This window comes from Schistosoma haematobium, chromosome 3, assembly GCF_000699445.3.
Source record: "Schistosoma haematobium chromosome 3, whole genome shotgun sequence".
In the NCBI taxonomy this organism is placed as follows: domain Eukaryota; kingdom Metazoa; phylum Platyhelminthes; class Trematoda; order Strigeidida; family Schistosomatidae; genus Schistosoma; species Schistosoma haematobium.
In genome coordinates this window covers 35,963,487-35,987,881 of record NC_067198.1, presented here as the reverse complement: position 1 = coordinate 35,987,881, position 24,395 = coordinate 35,963,487, and the positions used below count along the sequence as shown (strand labels likewise).

Below are 24,395 nucleotides of genomic sequence, written 5' to 3'. Positions count from 1 at the left end.
TTAACTATCCCACCATACTGTCTTCTTTTTTTCTTATCCTCAACTAATCCAAAACAAACGATGGTTTATTCGTCGAGTCTTCATTATCTTTCTCGAGAAATTCAACGTTTACATACGATCTCCAAAATTATTCTTTTAAATTAGAAATACTTATAGAGGTGACCAATTCGTTCTACACATCACTTTATGTACGAAAACAGCTTCGAAAATCACTGGTTTAACAATCTCTTGATTCTATCCAATTAGAATATTAATTTTAAACATATCCCTATTTTTCTATATACATGCTTAGGTATTTCGTTGTCACACGTTAGTGATATCCTTTAGTTACACTTATTTCACGATGATAATGATTATATCCTCATGCATTAACTGTTAAAGCTGCATCTACTAAAGTACTTGTGAATGTCTATTTGATAATACTTTGTTTCTTCACACTAAAATACGCCACGGATGTTGATGTTGGTGAATGCTCTCAATAATTGAAGTAAAATTTGTTAGTCATAATGTTATAAGTTCTTTGGTTCTACTCTAACCTTTAAACTCTTCAAGAGTCGTGGAAGTGACAACTATTTATTTTCCTCCCAAGCTTCAGTTTGACGACGCTTTTTTTCATTATGACGATTAGCTTTCTAAGTTGTGAAAATTAAATCACATTCCATGATTAAACAAATCTGTATTTTACATAAATAAGAGTTCTTGTAATGTAAGGAACGTTTCGTGATCAGATTTATTCCACTTAATTATCTAAAACAATTACTTCCATTCATCACCGTTTCACCTTGTTAATTTCCTAACATAGGTGATTTGAAACGATACATATTTTCATCAGCCCCTACGATGTTGATAATTGATTGGGTGATTATGACTATTCTGTGTACGTAACTTAAACGTTAATTTAACGGATTATAAACTAAAATAACAATTACAAACTCCATAACACTATGGTTTTCACTCATTATTTGAATATATACAAAACTTATTGATGGCTTTTGTTATCCTACGTAGGTGGGATTGTACAGTTTTTGAGAATGAAATAATCGAAAACAATATTTTCTTCGCATATTTTTGCTTTTTGACAGAAGTTATGAATTTGTTTCAAAACCAATATTTCTAAGGCCGTAAATACGACGGGGCTTCTGCAGCTTCTATTATTTTATATCTTGGTGATAACTCAACAACATTTAGTCGACGATCAACATAGAAACTCGTATTCGATTTGTTGAAATGAACTATGTTCGAGTTGACACTACTTCTAGTGAGAAGTATATCCTGTTATGAGGCAGCGAGTATTAGGGAAGTTGAAACTTTTGTGGCTATTTTTTAAAATTATTTTCATTATAAATGCCTTTACTGTAAAACCAGTCAATAACCGTATGGTTATATCTATATTGCCCTTATTGTAAGCTTTCGGTGGACCTACCGCCTGTTGCTATACGTTTTACTATCTAATTATGTACGGTTCGCTCCACACTTATAGCATGATGGCCCTTAAAGTGTGATCTTTTATTTGGTGTTCTGTGTGGTCAGGCATTTCCGATAAATAATTGTATGAGTTTTGAGTCATAAGCAAAAGAGAGGATTAATCTGCCACCTATCTTCATCTTCTTATTAGCAATTGGATTAGCAGGGGCTCTAGGACCAATAAATGTTAAGGCCTTGATTGATATTCATTGTGTAGCTTTGACAAATAGGTCACCGGTCTAACTGGTAATATAGTACATGATGTTGATTAGAATCTCTGGGCATATCAAGGTAAACTGTGACATCATCACACATAAAACAACAGCGTTGCTTAACAAGGAGTCAGATAATTACATAAACAAACGCAATTCTTAAAACAAGCTATATGAGAACTAAATTGGATGGATAAAATATCTGTTCTCTCACCTCTCTATGTATATTATTTATAACTTATTACGTTGTTTGGTTCCAGTCGATTTCGAGAACAAGATGTGCCTTAGATATTCAGTCAATTCATTATAATAATACCTTTATTGAATAGACATATAATTATTTGTTTTAGTAATTGGCATTGTAGACTTTTTTCTAGCCATTATCATGTGGTAATCCCGTTAAAGAATGCCCAGGACAGAGTGAGTTGAAGAATGCTGGTCGGCGACCTATGCTCCATTAGGAGTGACAGGAGTAAGTAAGTAAGTAATCCCGCTAAACACATAATTTGTAACTTTAAGTATGTGCTGTAAGATTAATGTCCAAATTATTATGCAAAAGCCTATTCAATTAATTAAATGTTTAACAAAAGTTAACGTTAATATTTATTCCAAAAAAAATAAGAGAAATTAATGATTCTGAAAATACTTGAAAGCAAAGTAAACGGCAAAACTCATGTCAATATGATATAAACTACTGATAGGTAGTCAATCAATCAGTCATTATTCTACTGATATCTGATTAAAGTAATATATGATTATGTAATAACATTTTACTTTCAATTACATTCCATTGAACCAATTATGATGACAAAATAGAAGTTTTGTTTTTTCTCTTTTCATCGACATAATTCATGACTATCTATTTAAATAATGGACAGTTATCTGATATTCAAATTAGGTAAATATTTTACCTTCTTTTTTTTCTTTTCTGATTCACTCATCCTCTTCCTTTGTTTATTTGTAAGCCAAATTAACATCCAAGAACATGTGAACAAAATGTAAACAAACATTAAAAAAGGAATCAATAATCATTTAACAATTGAACACTTTTACGCGTTATGATCTGTGTAGATATATACATACCTCAGTATACATTAGTCAAATATTGTTATGTAATCAATAGGAATGTATTCTGTTGATAGTAAACTAACCGAGTAACTTCAGTTAAATGTTGTTTTTTTAGAAAACAAATAGTAATAAGTTAAAATGTTAGTGATTTTTAGGTTAGTTACCGGAGTATAAATTTTGTAATGAATATCTATTAGTCTTAATAAGTCATACTCTATTGATCATGAAGTTATTTAGGAATTTATTCGATAACATAATTAAATCGGTTATTGTTATCTACGTCTTGGAGATCAATGAAAAAATGGTAAGAAAAGTATTTTCTTCTTCTTAGTGATAAATACAACTAATAGAATTGTTTAATTAGAAGAATATAGTAGTATGATGGGTTGCTTCATAGATGTCTCTGGATGTTGGTCTACAGTAATTTAATGGTGGTCTTGATGCAACCGAAATTTAGCCAGCTTCGATGTGTCATTCACAAAAAGGATATTGATCAGTTGTAATACAATTCTTACTACTCACTTGTGTATGTACCCTCAAAATGTAGGATATTTTTGTATTGTGAATGCCTACTGGCTAATATTTTCACATTCAAATGTTCATTCCTTGTTTAAATGTATCGTACAAATTTTAACCAAACTAAAATATACAAATGATAACTCTTTTAATCGCATGAATGAATTTAATTCGTTTTAAAAGAAAAGAACAATATTAAAAGGTATACTTTGTACTAGAAAGACATCAAATCATTTCTGTCTGGGATAATCACATAGGGAGAAAATGAAAAATTAATAAATAAGCAGATTTCTCTATATGTGTCAGTTAAAATGTGATATGATGGAAAGAAAAGTCAATTTCCGATTGATTTACTCTTTATAAGTTTTGTTCAAGATTACTTCCGTTTTGATTCATTATAATGATTACTCAATGTAGTATTTGTTTGCAGAGGTCCCTCGTTCCGAGTATAAGTGATAAGCGTTTCCGACATAACAATCAGCGACAACCAGATACAAAAAGTAGCATTAAAAGAGCCAAGACAATAAGCATTCAAACGACAAGTTATAACAAAATGTGACTCTTAATCTTCTAAGCTCAACTAATCTTTTGGTCTCAGTATTGATACTATGCAAAACAATAATTTAATCATGTCTATTTTATGCTGAATATCTTAAAAATAAGGGTAATTTATTTTCTTAAGAATAAGGAATTAACAATCACTTGCTTAGTATTTTTCTAATATCCGGGTTTGTTAGTTAGTATTTGTGAAATATTCATACTCAATCATCTCTTAACAGTGTTTCCGGCCAATAAACAGTTTTCAAATAATAAATTCATTCTAGCAATCTATCTTTAATCTGTCTTAGTGTTGAATAAGCCTGGGCCATTCAAAGGAAATAGATTTTTGGTTACTGATAAAATACCACATCACCAAAAAAATCTGGAATATTTTCCGATTTTAAAAACAGTCTCGCGAGATATGGCACCAAATTTCGAAGACAACAGTTATAGATTAACCTGATAATGAATAAAAATCGGTTCTTTCTTATTTAATCTAGAATAAGCGAATACTTGATGCCATCTAAACTGTTTAGCAATTAATAATACTGAAGTGATGGGAGTTTTCGGTTGCATAGTCTTGATCAGTTTAGTTTTTAGATCACATTAACCTTCTCGATGCAAGAAAAATAAACCAATTCAACCAGGTCTGTTGTGAGATAACAACTCACTGAAGACAACTTCGTGGATTGGTTGAAGTTAAACATTAACACCGTTGGATGCCAGCTCAGTGGTCTAGTGGTTAGGTGCTCGCGCGCGAAGCCAGTAGGCCCTGGGTTCTAACCCCGCGTGGTGCGGGGTCGTGGATGCGCACTGCTGAGGAGTCCCATACTAGGACGAAACGGCCGTCCAGTGCTCCCAGGTTTTCCATGGTGGTCTAGCTTCAATCGACTCATGATTTCAACCTATGAAATTTCTAAAAACTCTCCACAAAACCCATTCTGACAATTCAGTGTATTTGTTTTATATCAATAATGCATTGGAACATACAGAAAACCTTTCAAAGAAAAATTACTTTTCCAGTAAACTGATTACTTTGATAAGTAATTCATTGGTGTAAATCAAATAAAACTTACCTCAGTTATTGGTGATGGTAAACAACCCCAAGATATAATATTTTGTTTAGGTGGTCTAACTTCATTATCATTTAACAATGATTCTCGATATAGAGTCCTGTGATTATCATTGCTATTAATAGCATCCGAACCAAATTCACGAGTACTATGATTACTACTGTTGCTGTTCTTGTTATTATCATTATTATTAATGGGAGAAGTGTTCGACCATGAGTTTTTTTGAACAATTATTGGTATACAACTAATTTCATTGTTATTGTCATAAAGACAACTATCACTCAATGGGTTCATGTTATTTTTATTTAAATAAAGCACGCTACTTAATGACTTTTCAGTAGCATAATTCATATTACATACATTTGATGATTTCATAATGGGTAGTAATGTTTCGGTTTTTTCAGTAAGTATGCTACTACTGGGATTATTATTTCTTATTGAGTAAATTGTCGAAACAGTTGGTGATTTAATATCATAGGGATAGTTTTGATTGTAATGATGGGATTTTTGATTGGAATAATACGGAAATTGACAAATGGAATAAGTCGATGCTGATGAAGTTGAATTGAACAACAGGTTGTTTGTCAATGTACACTTTTCTTTATTACCACTATTATCGTTATTCGTTTTATCACTGTTAATATCATCACCATTGCCACTTTTCATATCAGGATTGTTAGTATCATCAACTTTTGCCATTTGAATACTAACAGAGTTTAAAGTAGTCGTATCATTAGAATTTTCGTGATCATTTGAATCTATGATTTCATTTGACTTTGTTGTCGACAGCGAGGTTGATGATTGTGATGACTGTGAAGAGGATATCTTACACAATGCTCCGTTTGTATCTTTCTGCGGCAGAGATTCTTTAGACTGCGATTCATTTGTTGTATTTGTCACCATTGTCTTTATATATGCTTTTGATGATGGCGGTTGAAGGGATGGTGGTGGCGGTAGCGGTAATGTTAGTGATGATGAGTTTGATGATGATTTTTTGTTCAAACAATGATAAGAATGGTTTGAACCGATTGTTTCGTCAGATGATTTCTAAATTTTGTTTTTATTTTCAGTTTGATGCAGGTGAAAATGAGATTTAATTTAATGATAGAATAAACAATATACAATTAAATGTTAAAACTAGAAAATATAATCATTCAATCCAACTAGAACTAATCAAATGTCGAAAACAATCCATCGTGTCATTGAAAATGAATTGAAACAATTCAGTGAAGAAAATGGTCTCGACAATATCATTTACTTAAGCTGTACAATTGTATGTATTGCAAGTTTACAAATAAAATAATCTATTGAAATATAGGAGGAAGATTACATCATATGATATGTCAAAGAAAATTGCTTAATAATCAGGAATTGAAGAAAGATGATGGGATGAGATGAAATGTGAGTAGGATAATTGTTCACTTAGCGAGTATTAGAAGGGTGAATAATGAATTAAAACCGTGAAAATGATATTTTTGTGGATTAGATTACATAGGCCGCACAAAGTGAGCGCTTTCCAAGCGCATCTCCGAAAATTATCTTCCGTGGCTATTGAAACAGGAATGAAAATACCACTTTGGATTTCCGTGAAGAATTCAAATATCTTGCATAATAAGCAGTGAAAATACTTTTGTATACTGCTTAGGACATTTAGAAATGCGGTGAAAAACTATACTTTATCACAATCGAGTGGAAATAATATTCATGAACGTATCAAATGCTCAATTCTATCTCCTTAGATTGTGTGTAGCAGGCAACTTGATACTATATTTAGTTACTAAGCTAGAGTCCTTAATCCTGAAACAGACTTAAAACTGATGGCACTATGTTTTATGGACAAACTAATCAGATGGTTCTTCTTTCTTCTTACTCCTGTTACTTCCAATGGAGCATAGGCCGCCGACCAGCATTCTCCAACCCACTCTATCCTGGGCCTTCTTTTCTAGTTCCATCCAATTCTTGTTCATTTTTCTCATACCTATCTCCATTTCCCGGCGTAATGTGTTCTTTGGTCTTCCTCTTTCTCTTTGACCTTCAGGATTCCATGTGAGGGCTTGTCTTGTGACGCAGTTGGGTGTTTTCCTCAATGTGTGCCCTATCCACTTCCAGCGCTTCTTCCTAATTTCTTCCTCCGCTGGGATCTGGTTTGTTCTTTCCCACAGTTGGTTGTTGCTAATAGTGTCCGGCCAACGGATCCGAAGTATTTTGCATAGACAGCTGTTAATAAACACCTGTATTTTCCGGATGATGGATTTCGTAGTTCTCCAGGTTTCCGCCCCATACAGTAGAACTGTCTTGACATTCGTATTGAAAATCCTGACCTTGGTGTTGGTTGAAAGTTGTTTTGAGTTCCAGATGTTCCTCAGTTGTAAATATGCTGCTGTTGTTCCATCGATCCGCGCCTTCACATCCGCATCAGATCCACCATGTTCATCAATGATGCTGCCCAAATATGCAAAGGTTTTTACATCTTCCAAATCTTCTCCGTCAATTGTGATTGGTGCATGCTGTGTTGTATCGGAAAATCTTGCTTTTCCATTTGCGTGTATTGAGACCTACTGCAGCTGAGGCTGCTGCTACACTGGTCGTTTTATCCTGCATTTGTTGTTGCGTTTGGGATAGAAGGGCCAGATCATCTGCGAAGTCTAGATCGTCCAGCTGCATACTTGATGTCCACTGTATCCCGCGTTTCCCTTCAGATGTTGATGTCTTCATGATCCAGTCGATCACCAGGAAAAATAGAAAGGGTGAGAGTAAGCAACCTTGCCTGACATCGGTCTTTACCTCGAACGAGTTTGTCAATTGTCCTCCATGCAAAATTTTGCAGTTTAATCCATCATATGAACTCTGTATGATATTGACTATCTTCTGAGGCACGCCGTAGTGTTGAAGAAGCTTCCATAGTGTTGTTTTGTCCACGCCAAATCAGGTAGTATGTCCTGTGTTTTTGAGCGAAATTTATTCATCTGTATGTCTACAGAATATTTTTGTCTTATATGTAATGTCAGTTAATGATGAGAATCCTAAACCTAAAAACATTACATTTACTGAGGACAATATGGGGACTTGTAAAAATCTGTTTGAACTTTTTTCGGCACGTTTGAGGGTATCGAGAATTTATATTCACCACGATGAGTTTGTATTTTATTGTTCTTTTTATTTACAATCAGTGTAACCTGTCGAAGACATCAATTATGTAAAGTCAGTTTACAATTTTCCATAAACTATTTATTTATAAAGGCTGTATTTTTATTGGCTTGAAACTATCTGGAAATTCGTCACGTCTGTTTTTAAGCCGTCGCTATATAATATTATCCAGAATTTTTAAATGTATGTTAATGGATTCATTGATTTGCTTTAACTTCATAGCATAAATTACAAATAGATCTTAACCAGATTGACGATGAAAGCCTAGAAGCGCTGGATGTGCGTTTCATCCTAGTATGGACTCTTCAGGTGTGTGTTCACTATCCCGCAGACAGGAAAATAAACCAGATCTTTCGGTCTGAAGAACGAAACCTTAACCTCTTAACCACTGAATCAGAATCCGGTTATATATAAGTTCAATTTCAATCAACCCATGACATGGCACAACCCTTATCGATTGTCTGTGGTGGATAAACGTCTCACACTCGACACGGACTGAATTCAACTAGTAACGGCTTGTAACTAGAACTTTAGGAGGGTTACACAATGTCGTAGATTGGTTGAAATTAAACTTGCATGTCACTGGATTCTGTTTCAGTGGTTTAGAACTTAGGTGTTATACACGAAACCGGTGGCTCTGGTTTAGTCTCCCTCATGTAGGTTACTGGATGAGCACTACTGAGGAGTCCCATGCTAAGATGAAACAGCCAACTTGCGTTTTCAGGCTTTTATTACAAGTCTAACTAGGATCAGTTCGTTATTTCACGTATGAAAATCCAGTAATCTCCACAAATTCCTCGAAGCAATAAATAGAATTATCTATAATAATAAATACATTTTTGTGATCCTTTCGTAACTATCAATTCAAACCTTGACGTTGCATTGCTTTTGTTGATTTATTAGAAATATCATATACTCGAACATATATCAATTACAAATGTAATAAGAAGACAAGTCTTTCCCTTTTTCTTCTGCATTTACATAATACGTATACATAGACTTAAATCGTCCATTTGCATTCGATAATGTGTTTTGAAATGTGAAAAGTCTTCTCATCTGGTTTTTAAGTGTTGTGCCGACCCCGCGTTTCTCTTGTACTGAATTTCCTCATTGTGTTTGACAACTTCGAGGTCACGTTTCGCTACATACTACTTACAAGCAATGTTGTGAGTAGGGTTGACTACACTACTGATGCTACTAGTCGTGGAACAATTACAATCACTGAGACGAATGGTGTAATTGAAAAGCTCTCATCATGTAACTTTCTAGACAATATCATTGTTACAAGGTTATTAAAGCGATAAACTGCTAGAATTAGTACACATATGACTAACAGTATATTCAGTTGACACAGGATTTAACTACTTGCTTGTTAGATAATTGTTTTTCTATAATCTGCACATTTTTGTCCTTGAATTTTTACCTTTTTTATCAATTCATTAATTTGTTGAAAAAATTGAGTTTATTTAAATGTTTATTAAGTCATTCAGTCAGTCAGCTACAACGTAGGACCAGGCACATATATGCATCGGTTCAAGTTACCATACCTCATTAACACAAGAAGATGAACACCGGATTCATAAAAGTAGTTAATTCAGAGGTGGTAATATATAAAAGAAAGATTGCATATAAGGATATAGTATAGGAAGAAAGAATTAGTTCGTAGAAAGAAAGATATGAAGCAATTTTAATCTCTTAGTTTAAGGGAAGACAGAGAGTGTATACACCTACGCCATTGTGATCGATTCTGAGCCATGTCACCAAGAGTCTCTAACCATTGGCTACGATAGTCACGCGGAACCCAACCAAGTAGTCTGCATCTACCAACATGGCTCAGACTAGAAGTTAGTGACTTCGAGCACTGATGCTACGTTTTGGTTTGGCCACCCCTAACTTTCTTCCATCCATCTCAAACACCGGTCAGCATTTCACGTCGTGGTAATCGGTGTTCAGGCATACGTAACACGTGGCTCAACCACCTCAGTCGATGAAGATTAACAACCTAAAGGACAAGTGCATTTCACTGGCTAAGAAATGAGTCAATGTCCTAAAGACACAGTGTCTAACCTCACTATTACTTACCCGGTGATCCCAGAAGACGCCAGCAATATTTCCAAGGCATCTGTGGTCGAATACTAGTAGCTTACGAGTATCTTCTACTCTTAATGGCCGTGTTTCGCTGCCGTAAAGTAAAACAGAACGGACCACCGTGCAGTGTACTCGTCCTTTTGTTGATAGTCGGATATCTCGCTCTCATGTTTATTGAGTGATAGCTACCAGTCAGTCTTCTAATAGTTCTCTCTTCCTCATAGTGATGGCTTTTTTGCAAAATTTCAATATTTTCCCCATAAAAATTTATATCACAGTATATTTTTAGTTACATCAATGCATATGGACATTTGAGGAAGAAATTCTAAAAGTTCAATTATTTCTGGAAGTTTGTGTTGATGTTAACTGGAGAAATTGTCCATCAAAGTTACATGAACATATCATCTGCTTCAGAAAAAAACCATAGTACAGTTATCCTTTTGAGCTACAAAATTTTTAGTTACTATGCGGTTAAGCAACGAGAGTAAATCATTTGGTTCAGTCAAAACCAGTCCTTGATAAATGTTTATTTTATACTAAATAAACAACGCTAAATCAAACATGAAAATTATGGAGTATACGTACCAAAAGATGTATATCTTAATGCTTACCTGACGTGTTATTATCCCCAATAATTCACTGCTAAGTTCAGTCACTGAAAGTGAATCATGTTCAGTATTTTCTATGGCTTGACGATCACTTGAATCGAAATTGCTAAGAATTGAAAAAACGACAGGAGTTTGGTTAAAAAAGAATAAGGACAACCAATAAGACAAAACATTCATCCAGTTGGGTACCAATCTGCGATAAAATAGCCTTCAAAGTAACTTTCATATCTGTACAAATGGTTAGAAAAACATGTTTTTTATATATTTTTTTGGGATATGTCTATCGTCCAAATCTCATCGCATCTGTACATTACCGATTGTGAAATGTTTTGTTTAAATCTTATTGTTGGATTCTTTATGCGACAACAACATATAAAATGATTATCATTCAAAATACAGTATATTTCTTAAATAACTCGTCGTTCTCAATTACGCTTCTGCTATTCCATCAAGGTACAACCAACAATGTTGATATTTTTACAATTTGACTACTTGATCTCAGTCATGAATGTTCACTACTTCAAGTTTGCTTCATTGTCATACTTTGGTGTTATAATATTTGCTTGATCATTTTTATCGTTTACTATTGTGCAATCCGTAAAAAACCTTTAAACAACAACTTGTAAATAACAAACTGATAAAATTGTCGTTAGAAAATAATTTTAGAAAATCTTAGAAATTGATAACTGCTATTTCTTGAGAACATAAGTTCTAACTTATAGAAAATATATTTATTAATAGGCAGAAGTGGATAATGACTAGCAGTGGAATTCAGAAAGCGCATTTCGTCCTAGCTAAGACTCGTCAGCTGGATGTAAATATTTTTCTCCGTTAATATTCGCTTCGGTTTTAGAGCCCACTACCTTTGACTTTAAACGTCAACGCGTTCTAGACATCAGTGGGAAGATCCAAACAAGCATTACAAACGAATATGACTGTTAAGTTAGTTATTATAGAAAATAAAACAGATGAATCTGTAATACATAAACACTTAAATACTTAGCTTCTAATTATTAGATCAACATTAATAATTTCATCTTATTCAAGTTTATTTAAACTGTCTTAGTTCAAATAGTATTACTGATATAAACATTTACTCAATCACCAAGTTGTTTAAATGTTAGAAAGGAAATTTAACATACAGAATGGTGTCAATAATCCAATTTCATGGAATTCTCGATTTTTTAACTTTGCATAAAAATATAAATATATATCATTCCCACTAGGTGATATTCTCTAATTTAATGAAACCTTTTAATGTTGAACACCATAAAAACGACTATTATTAGGAATCCAGTTTGGAGGTATACCTTTGGTTGTTATGATAACTAAAGCCCCTGAATGCCCTGGTACGGCCGAGAGTGGAGAGAGTCCGCTCACCCTCTCAAAATGCTCTCACATGGCCACACGCATATAGCCTCTGCCAGGGAAGTCCTACTCACTGCCTTCTCGTGGCGGGGGTGTTGTTTACGAAATTGAGAGGAAGAAAAGCGAGCGTCCGGCGCTTTAACCGCGTTAGTGGACACGGAGAGTTCACATAGGGGATTTGGAAAACCTTGATTCCAAACCAATCGTGCACATGGGCTCCAGTATCCTAAAGGAACAAATAGCGTATGGACCAATCGTTGGTCACCGGCTTACATGGGACTGCGTCTCCTTACGTTGCTCCACTGCCTTGTGGATCAGACCTTTAGGTCGAAGGCTCCAGGTGTGGCCCCCTAAGATAACCACCTGCTTCGGTTTGGGCACCAGGGCAGTATCACAGCCCTCACATATATCGAATGAGATTTGTGTGGCGCATATGTATTTGGTGCCTCCTTATACCAATATCTATGTGTTAAAATAAATAAATAAATGATAACTAAAGCATTATCAATAGGTTAATCAGGTATAGATGCTATAAGATCTTTGAATAGTCTCAGTATATTTGTGTTCACTGTTCAGATAGATCTTAAATATCAATAAAATGGACATTTATAAAAAATTTTTATCATTTTGTAACAAGATATATATTTAGCTCGATTAGTACAGTTATGTAATTGGATTTGCCTAGTTGAAACAGCATTGGTTTCATAAAAATTGCATTGAATTTTACATTGGACAACCGATTCCTAATACAATATGATGAACATATCCATAATAGTATCGTTAGGATTTGGAAATAAGTGTTGTCTGAGCAAGTTATTCATACTTATATCTTTATAATGATATTTTTTATTAGCGTTGTGATATTATCCTAATGTTTAAATAGAAGTAGGTTATTTTGAAGGGGAAACACATTTGATTATTCTACTTAGTGGTTAAAACACTACAATAAAGTCATAGAACACATCTTTTCATAGCTAGTCCCAAGAAGGTTGATGCGTATATTTTGTCTCAGAGTCTATGCATACCATTAGCAGTAAATCATAGATGTCCAAATCCCCCAGCTGAAATCGTACATTTGATGATCCAGTCTAAGAGTTAGATGTTAACTTTCAATACTCTACTTGTGAGGACATACTTCAAAGTTAAATATAGCGAAGGGGACATTCTTATCAGTGGTTATACTTGCGCTTACGCCTCGAACTACTTTGACCTGAAAGCTCAAGTTTCTCATTAACAGGAAGTCAGAGAACAACATACAAATTTGTTTTTAACATCGTCCTAAGACATAATTGATGTTTTGCTCAATAATGATGTTGATAAATGAAGATAACCAGAGTGATCTACATTCGAGATAGATCCTGAGGATGAATAAAGTGTGGATCTACAGAAAAATGACATCAAAATGTATCTCTAATATGTCCTCAACCAGCCAACGTTAAGTTTCTATGAAGAGTCAAATCTTTAAGAAATTGAAGGAAAAATCTGTTAACTTTACAAAGTGTATATTGAAATAAACTACAACTAAAAAAGAGAAAATACGGTAAAACACCATTAAATATAAACAATTCAAATGAGAGCTTGTCTGTCATAGGCCATAGTTTATACACAAATATTACAGTGAATCAATTCTTAACAGTTTGAATGACTTATTAGTCAAGATTTTACCTGTCAAATACTCCTACTTTGAAAGGTATCAATCAACAGAGTTTAGTGTTGTCTTTCGTTACAATCATATGAATAGGACCACACACACAATTAATTATGATGTGATAGAGGAAGGATAATCTTGCAAAAGATGATCGTCTTTTTTACAAATATCATGATATCAAAAAATATGCTTAAGCAATTCAGATACGGAAGATTGATTACTTTTGTCTGACTAAATAAAAATCCACGCTGCCAGTAGACTATCATATGAAAAAAAACCTGAAGTATAAGTTTTTCGAACACAACGCTAAGAAATTATGATTAAACTTAATCAGTAATTAACAAACATTATAGAATGAACGAGTATCTGTTCAAGTTACCATAATTCGTAGCAGCATAAGTAGAGAGAAGATTAACAAGATGATAGACTAAGGAAAGAAAGTAACTATTATTCACGATTTGTAAGGATTTTTGTATTATCCTGTTATTGATTCCCGGGAATGAATTTTAGTCAGTCCTTTTTTATACACGTATATTCTGGGGGACGCTTCAATATTATCTCTCTTTGTTACAAGTATTTTTGTATACTTAGATTATAACTAACATTGAAATCCAGAAAAAATTTTTCGTTGTATTACAAATTCACTAACATGATGTAACTCTGTCTAACAGTCAATGCTTGCACTGTGACTTGTGCTCAAGTTCTTATCACTTCAAATATTATATCATTCATCAAGTTAATGAGTCCAGATATTCATTAACTTCTTCAATGAATATGGTGTTTATTTATCTTGAATATCAACAAATTAATAGTACAAAACTTTAGAATGAATGAATCAGACTACTTTATAGATTTTACTGATATGAACTGGAACACTACTTAAAACCATGGAGTATTGGACAGTTATTCTATTTGTTGTGACTTTATGGCCTGCTAGTAATCAGATAATTTATTCGCCAATCAAAATACGACTTATTCACTTCTTATACTGTACTAAACCAATGAAGTCCGACCGGCCTGATCAGTCTAGCGTCCTATCGGTTCGTTGATCACCTAGCCCGTCCAGCTGAGTCCAGAATACCAACAACAGCCTCCACCATTCGAATCATTTATTTCAGACATACTGGGTTTATATATCAATCAAACAGATCACAACGCATCACAAAATAGGAAATAACATTTATACACAATAAAGCCAAAAAGTGGCTGTGAACATGGGAGACAGTAATTAATAAACTGAGTATAATTTAAGAACAGTAAATCGTGTAATGATAAATTATAAGTCAAAATGAAGCTTATAATAAGAGGAATATAAATATACATTATCTAGTTACTGAACAGTTATACTATAAGAACATATAGATAATATTAGTCCATTAATAAGTCTCAGGAGTTATTCGTAATTTAATCTTCGCTGGGATATAACATTATCTTTGTTTGTGAATCCTTAGTAGTATCATCTAATAATGTAAATTAATCACTGATTTACAATTTATATAATATCATGTACTGGTACGGCGAGCATGAACCACCGCAAGAAGGACTGCTTTAAAGGGGAGACGAGTGTGGTGTGTGCTGCTTATATCGACATAAGTAGTATATGACGTTAGTCGTGAACAGAATGTCTGGCAGCAGAGAGACAAGAGGACCGAACAGTAAAGAATGAAAACAGAATGAAAACGCAAGAACAATGAAGTCCAAGTCATTTTAAGACAGTTGATGGACATTTTGCAAATAAAGCATTTACTGTATGATTGTTATATTTTATTAGCATGTCCTGTAATTTTGTATTAGATCTATTCGACTGTCCCCACTCGTATTCTTGTTCACTACAGTACATTTAAGTATTTTAATTTATTATTAAACTAGACTATGTTAGTTAATTATAATTTCATTTTTAACATGATAATATTTGAATTTGTTTTAATAGTATTCCAATTACAAAGTAAATATTACTGAAAGAAAATTTCTTTTCTTTGTGAATACATTAAAGAACATATGAAACAGTATAGAATTAATCATTGGTTTCTATTGATTGAAGGTAATGTGGAGCTATTATTGGTATCAGTCATAAAGTATAAAGTTATGAGATGTTATTTTCAATGAATGAGTATTGAGAAACATAGTACAGCATTAATATCCATTTAAAGAGTGATTTATATATAAATATATTCAATATTATTAAAGTTCATTTAACTCTGATACGTTTTAACCTACAAAATGGTTGAAATATAAATGTCTTAATCGATCATTGAACTCCTACAATCTCCAAACTTCAATGAACACGGAAGACAGAAAATTGAAATAAGCTTTACTTCTAATGTTTATTTCATGTAAAGTAGAAATAAAGGGAATTTAAAGGTTTAAAAGTGGCTTTTGGGAATACAAACGATTCTAGAAAGTTCACTTAAAATATCAACAAATTTTCCAACTGAGAAATCGGATTAAGTAAAAAGAATAGTTTACTACCTAGATTATCTACTAGACTCTGGAGGTGAATAGGATGTACATTGCGGAAATCATCAAACTCCATCACGAGAGAAGCCCTAACTCAGAATCATGAAAGAAAAGTGAAAAGAGGTAGACCAAAGAATAAATTGTGTTGGGAATTGGAGGCAGAAATCAAAAGAATGAATAGCAATCGGAAACAACAGGAAAGGATTGACCAGAGCAGAGTTTGATGGAGAATCCTAGTAGGCGACCTATGTTTCTCCACAAAGAGTAACAGGCGTAAGGAAATAAGATTACCCAAAAAGTTTCCCAAGACAATCAATGTCTAAAAGTTATTTCGGGCACTTTCCTGGCTTCTGATGAATCTGGGGGGGGGTAATAAATATTTAACAAGTTCAAACATAGAAAAGTCAATAAACTAGCTAGAATAATCTAAAATATCAAAACAATAATTATGTAAACTGGTGTAACTAAGTGCTGAATAGCTGTTTCACTCCAGTTTTATAAACTGTTGGATATCTATATGTTGTGTGAAATTACATTGACTAAAACCACTGTGATAACTAATATTTGATTGTTTCAAGTTAATTTAATCTCCTACAGTTTTATTTTCAATAAAATGTAAAATTAACTTCGCTGTGGTTTCATGTTTTAATAAAAAAATGATTGTTTATAATCAATTAACCTAAATTATACTAGTCCGAGTAAATTATCCTTCGGCTTTGTTCATACAATGAATAAAACAAATAAATGAAGTGAGGATAAACTGCACTCGTGTTCGCTACTTGGACTTAGAAACCATCCAAAATGAAGCGGGAGTTATTATTTACACAGTCGTAATCCATGAAGGAGGTCGTATTTCGTTCTTGTTTTTTGCTGGCTTACATAAAAAATGTAGATTTTCCTACGATAGAAATGCCAACTCATCATGCTACAGAAGTGTCAAGTGTGAAGCGCACAGATGTGATGGAAGAAAAATTACAACAAAGCAACTATCATCCCTCTAATTAATTCTGGAATAAAAATGTTCCAAAAATATCTACAATTAAGTGACTGAATAAACGAAGATACAACCGTAATTACTAACCACGATACGCTCATATGTCTTCACAATATATGTATATATAAACATACCTAGATATTATTCGTCCTCTTGATGAACTTCTGCATATGGAACCTTCACGATCTTGACAACTCATTATACTTGATGCTTTCCATTTAGTTGCTTGAGTTGCATTTTCCATATTTTTTAATGATTTAGCATAGGACATATTCAATTCTCTCGCAGCACATTCGTGTAGTTTGTTGACTTCTTCAAACAAATAATTTAATATCTGACGAAGTGTATGGTTAAAAAAGATTGAAATAAATTTGTCTACATGATGATTAAAAAAAAGAGAATCCTGGTTGTTTAATGGAAGTTGAAAATCTAGGGACCAAAATAACAACTGGATGGTCACTAGATGCAGATCGAAACTGTTTGAAAATATAGTTGGATAGAACATAAACAAACGATGGTGAGTTTAAGTGATTGGAAGCGATAGAGCGAAAGATATAGCTGGATTTGCGTTTCATACTAGTTGGTGCTTGTCAGAAATATGCTTCTAATCCTAAATGGATTGATGTCTCCATCGGAGCTCGAACTCTTATAATCTATTACTAAAGTCTAAGGTGTTAACTGGCTAGAAATATAAATCCAAAGAATCACCATGATCTCTAACTCGATACTATTGATGAAGTCAATATTAATTATAGAATAAATAACCTACAAACTGGTTTCCTTTAAATGCCTATGGCATTCAATCATGTTTGTTTCGCTGTTCATATTTCGCATATAAGCATGTTATTTTAATACAAAAATGCCTATTCTCCTGAACGGATATATTGTGTTCTAATATCAGTTGAGTAGGTGAGTTAACGTCAATAAATTGATCTTGTGATTATTCATTATTTTTTCCATATCGTATCATTGAATTTCATCAATCAATCTTTCATTTTACCAATCAAGAGTTTATTCGTCAGATTATAAAATTGTACTCCAAAATATCGATTAAAAAAGATTTAGAAATCTTCACGGCAAATTTGATTCACTTTTTACACTGTTCATGCTGAAAACGTAACCAATGGAGTTAGATCAACATCGTAAACTAGACAACAGGATATTAATTGACTATCGAGAGACTAATTAATACATCATGGTTAATGCTTAAGATTCAAACCACTGAGCCAGCACTCAGTAGTTTGCAAACCTTGCTTTATTGAAGTCACTATGTTGCCCAACTATGTTATAAGACATAACTATGTTATGACAAGGATTAACAATCCTAACTTGGTGTTAGTTAGCAGGAAATAATTAATGTTAACATGATAAATCAAGATTTCTATTAATTTACTTGTTACATCAAAGAGTCTTACAGAACTGTTGAAAAATGGATATATTATCTAGATAATGTTGAATTATTGAGTATAGTTCATTTTACCATTTCAGAAAACCTTACAAAGCAGATATGTGGAATTGGAAACAATCATTTGCTTATGATAAATATGCAAATTCGTATACACTCACTGAAATGAAATGTTAATTATCTCTTCAATTTTACCGTAAAAAAGACTTACAGAGTATATTCGATCACTGAATTGTTTATACGTCGACACAAGGACAAACAATGCATCACAGCAAGCCATTGTACCTCTTAAGAAGAAAATTAGAAATTAATTAATCAATACCAGATTACCATGCAGAAAAATTTAGAACTATAGAAAAATTATAATATACCTCACTATTCAAACCCGATGATTTATAAAAATCGGTCGTCCAAGCTAAGTCGACCTAGTTAGACTATATAAGAGATCAGACTCAAACAAATGAAACAGACTCCCAACAATAAAACCAGTCTGATTCAGGTAAATAAACTTCGTGATTGGATTTATTCAAAATCTGTACATAACTATGAATATATGTACAAATCTTAATGGCTAAATTCACATTTCCTCATATGCCTTAGACTGGAAGTTATTGACTTCATGAACGGATAGTACCTCTCTCACTAATATCAACCTCAACTAGTATTACGCATCACAGTAGGCACTGATTCAATAGTTGTTTCTTGCAAACATTCATGCTAACAATGTTCTTTGCTCTAAAGAAAACTAAACAATGAAAGCCTCTTTTATGGCTGAAGAATTAAATCACTACTATAATACCAAACAATTACTGTTTTATTTATTTTAAGAAGTTCCATTCAAAAGTGTCTGTACTTGTAAAGAACTAAATGAAAATTTGAACAATATCAAAGTCTTACTCATTTTCAACTGTATTCATTTTATCCATTAAACAATTAGTTAAATAGTCATAATTCATTGAAGATGTCCTGTAATTAATATGCGCCTATTATCGAAGAAAACAAAAACGGAAATTGGATATCTTCTTTAGTTATTTTCTTGATTTATTTCAAGTGAATGGCTTTATCATAGATTGAAAGTCTAACTGGATAACATGTCTACGACAGTTGAACCACATTACACAGTATAACCAAAGTATAGCCAAATCACAATTAACAAAAATTGAGATAGAGTAGAAGACTACGAAATTACTATACTTGAGTTCAGTTTTTAGGGCAAAAAGTAATGACTAATTTGATTAGCCTGTTTATTCATTTTCTATCTGTTCAATAATTGCTTATATTGTATAGTTCATAATTGTAAATCTTTTTGTCTTGTTTTGTAGTTCAGTTTAAGCAAATCAACTTCTATACAAAAGGTTTAGTTTGAATCCCAAAATATACCAATTAACATCTTGTTAATGTTATTTGTTATGGTTGTTTTCGTATTTCTCTTTTCATTGTTTATTTAAATAGAAATAATAGTAGTCAAATTCAAAGTTATAAGTTTCGTTACAATACAGAATTCTTAGCACCAATTGTGTAGTATTACAAGAAATATCTCTTTAACATGAATCCAAAGGACAATCATACAAAAGATGTTTTATCAATGTTTTTTAACAGTCACTATCTTTTACTCATATTCATTTATTGAATTCTTCTACCAGTTTAACTGTTACGACTGATTCTTTTCCCATTGATCATACATAACATGCATGAATTACAATATATTTATCTATTGTCTCTCCAGAACATTGATAAGTAGTAAAATATGACAAGAAGTGAAGTGTTTCTGTTTGAGTTTTCCAGTATTTATTATCACAATACACTGTAATTTTTATAACAGAGTATGATCACATACAGTTTATATTCATAATTATTTAGTTGAGACACATCTAACGCGAATAGTTTAATCGGAATCATTGAGCAGTTGAAAAATAAAGGGGGCCTAAACACTTGAGTAGGTCGTCGTAAAAAGTGTTACTACTCAAAACTTTAATTGTATAGTGTTTTTTTAGTCTATAAGGCTTTTTTTCTTTTTCTTACGAATATGTTAAGCATATTTGGAAAAAAGGCTATCGGGAAATGGTAATTTCACATTTCACTTCGTTTAAGACTCGTCAGTTCTGTGTAACGCGGTTACAATAAAACTCAAACGTGATATATATCGATTTAAACGCTAAACCACCGACGGTCGTAATAACCCCCACTTACTTAACAAATACGATATTAGTGGATACTACGTTACATTCCTAATAAGAATGTGTAACATTTCATTGATCAGTACCTAAACGTATCAAATGCCTATCCTATATTTCACCACTAACCACTATCCCCAAACATTTTACTCATTCATTTAATCTGTTTATGAATCAGTGCTTAGATAGTATTATACAATATATATATCACGAAATTATAATACAATTTTATGGTTTTATTTGCAGCTTTAATAAAAACAGAATAATGACTTACTTTCTCCTTTTTAACTGTACTTCGGCTCCGGCTATAACTTTGATTAAGATTACGCTTATGTCGATTTACACGATGTGCTGTAGATTCCAGTTCTTTTAATTGAGGCTATATTATTAAATTTATATACATGTATAAATGAAGAATAATTTCGTATCCTTTAAGTAAAATGAAATTAACTAGTGAAACTTCAACTTGAATGATCATACATCTATTTAGTGATGGTATTAAGGTTAAACCACTGGGTCGCAGGATAAAACCACACTCCGTTTGAACAGACGGATGATATTACTAGCAATGACTTAAAGTTAATTACATAAGCTTATAACTAATAAATTAGTAAAAGCAACTTGATGATAAGATTTTTACTTTTATTGATAGAAGTGAAACGAAAGACGTATAGTTACAATAACCCTATACGTATATATTTTGCTAAAACAAGTAAACTATTTAATAATTATTTGAGAATTTTAATCGAAGTATTATTGAAGTATTGTAGCTCAGGCGGATGATTTGGATGGGGTTTTGTTCTCTGAGCTAGATGGTTCGGTCGTGGAGCTTTCATCGTTCTTCTGAATGACTTCATCAGAACGAACTTCAGGTAGAAGTGAAGTGTTCGAATTTTTCCACATATGTCTCACCAAAATAAAGAAGTAAACAATGACAGTTTTAAGGTCAACAAGAACCATTCAACATTGAGGTCTACACGACAAGCTGTTAACCACATTTGCAGAAATTCGAACACTTCACTTCTATCTGAAGTTTGTGCTGATGATTTCGTACAGAAGAACAATGAAAGTTCCACGACCAAATCATCCAGTTTAGAGAACAAAACTCCATCACAATAGTATTTTCTTATTAACTTATAGAAAAACCTGTCAATAAATACAATTGGATCATATTATAATTTGTTGGGATAAACTGAAAATTGAATGAATTTTATGTTATCTTCAGAAAAAAAGTAACATAAAGTGGTAAGATGAATGTAGATTATAGATGAGTAGTAATTGTTCAGTCGATCAATATGAAAGCTATAATGATTAAATATTGTGAAAGTTTACTGATAATTTAAGAAAAATACCAGAGAAGAGTAACAAAGTTTGATTATCAAATATGAGAGGTAGGAAGAAACTTAGGACGAATATAAGATGAGCAAGTGAACATTTTGTTGTTGCACAAAAATTAGACGTGACTCAATGAATTACCAGGTCTTTTGTGGTACTCAATTTTTAATTTATTTTCCTTTAGGACAATTTATTGTGAGACTATAGTTTACGGATGAATCAATCAGATTTAAGATAACAGATGTGGTGTTTGAATGAACTAATGATTTTATTGTACTTGTTGAATGCTTGATTTCGAATTCTAAATACAATACATTCGTTCGTGCTTATCCAGTACTTCGGAGCAAATTTCATCCCTTCATGTGGCTAAATAGGGTTTTAGCTTTATAGCTGATGTCAGTTCGTCATGAAAATCCAAAATCTATCCCCTAACCATTACGTCCAACTGTAAATCTTAATAATGATTCATCGCAGTAATTTACAACCCTCTTTTGACCTTAATTAGTAGGTGAATATTTTCAAGTTTACTACAGCATCGCTCAAAGGTTGTCCATAAACTACAGCATCACCCAGTTTATTTGATTCTATGAACGTCTTTGAGTTAGAAGTATGACACGAGAAAGGGACTAGAACTTAACTAATTCTAGGTTTGAACTGGTGATTAAACTGTATACTCATTTTAACCAGGCAGAGTAATCCTGAGAGATATGTTTTGAAAGAGATCGTTGTTCGCTAAATATAACATGCTCTACAAAAAAAAGAATTTAAAGATATGGGCCAAGAGTGAGCTTGACATTAATAAGTCCAAGGATCAGAAGTTAACTCCGCCTGGAGCTTAAATAAAAACAATTAGAAGTGAAGAGAAAGAGGATATTTTTCGCACAAATTTCGAAAGTTTGCTGCAACTGTATCCCCTCTAAATTCAAATTTCTTGAAAAAGGTCACCTTTGTGACCGTCGTTGGTCTTTCATATTGATGTTTTGGATTCATACTCTTATTAATATATGTAGGTGAATAATCATTACTGAGAAGTATCTTCTAGATTTTATCCAGTCAGTCACATATCATGTCACTGATATAAATTTGTCTGCCCTTCAAGAGTAAACAGAGTATCAAGTTGACATGACTCATCTAGTTAGAAAAATAGATAGTTTTCATTACAGATTAACTTCAGTTAAAAGATTGGCATAATCAACTTCTTTGAATTTTAACTAGCCTTAATTTTATTTATGCTACATTATTTAAACCACTTAATTTAATTTAAAATTTACTCCGTACAAGATAATTGAATCACAATAATGTGTTAGATTATAGATTTTTATTAGTAAATTATTGATTATTAGTATAAATCACAACGTCAGATTTACTTCAAATTCATTCACTGAGATTTAACAAATACATTCTTCTTCTTTAATGTCTCACATCAACTCGGCGCCCGAATACTGTAAAACTATTAGATCAAATTTAGACGAAAGTTTTAGATTGAGATCATGAATTGATTGATGTTAGACCACCATTGAAAACCTTGAAGCACTAGATGGCCATTTCGTCCTATCGTGGGGCTCCTCAACAGTGCACGTCCACGATCGCGCTTGCAGGATTCATACCCAGGGTTTTCAGTCTCGCGCGCGAACGCTTAACCAACTGGATCTTTGAGCCAGCATCCAATCCTGTTAATATCTAACCCCAACCATTCCACGAAATTGCACGACCATCTTTGATTGTAACGAGGTAGACACCTGTCTCTACCCAATACGGATTAGCTCCACTTTTCATGGCTTCTGACTAGAACTTCGAGAATTCCCTCACGAAGCTAATCACTAGTGAGCACATGGTAATTATCAATATAGGGGTTGTGGAGATTATTAATTTTTAGATTGAGATCATGAAACGATGGATGTTAGACGAAAGTCCTTGTTAATTATCGTGTCATTAAATTCTCCCTGATAATCATTGAAAACATGTTTAAAAGAATTCAATATTTTTAAAAAAAATAGTAATTCGTTAATACAGTAATATATAACAATATTGTTTGAACTCACCTCTAAATGTTTATACTTTACCATTTGTTTTATAATAGGCTCTGGTAATAGTTTATTCAATGTATCCGTTAATTCGAAATGAGCATTTTCTAAATCCTTTATTTTGTTGCACACATAAAATGAATAATAATAATAATAATAATAATCTAAGTAATTTTATATAAGAAATATACATGAAGAATTGAACAATGTAAACAATAAACTGATGAATTAATTCTACTATCATAAAGAATCATGTTATGAATACTGAATAATG

The 24,395-nt window shown here is 32.7% G+C and overlaps 1 protein-coding gene across 1 annotated transcript in view; it reads right to left on the bottom strand.

The window, feature by feature from the left end:
* Positions 1-1,016: 1,016 nt before the first annotated feature.
* Positions 1,017-24,395, bottom strand: part of MS3_00005657 (uncharacterized protein) — a 32,952-nt gene continuing 9,573 nt past the window's right edge. The window contains exons 5-12 of the mRNA XM_051213746.1: positions 24,140-24,235; positions 21,037-21,141; positions 19,486-19,571; positions 18,800-18,875; positions 17,318-17,517; positions 10,720-10,822; positions 4,877-5,920; positions 1,017-2,624 (exon numbers count right to left, since the gene is read on the bottom strand). Of these exons, the coding sequence (XP_051069748.1) occupies positions 2,610-2,624; positions 4,877-5,920; positions 10,720-10,822; positions 17,318-17,517; positions 18,800-18,875; positions 19,486-19,571; positions 21,037-21,141; positions 24,140-24,235 (1,725 nt within the window). The 3' untranslated portion in view covers positions 1,017-2,609. The remainder of the gene's footprint in view (positions 2,625-4,876; positions 5,921-10,719; positions 10,823-17,317; positions 17,518-18,799; positions 18,876-19,485; positions 19,572-21,036; positions 21,142-24,139; positions 24,236-24,395) is intronic.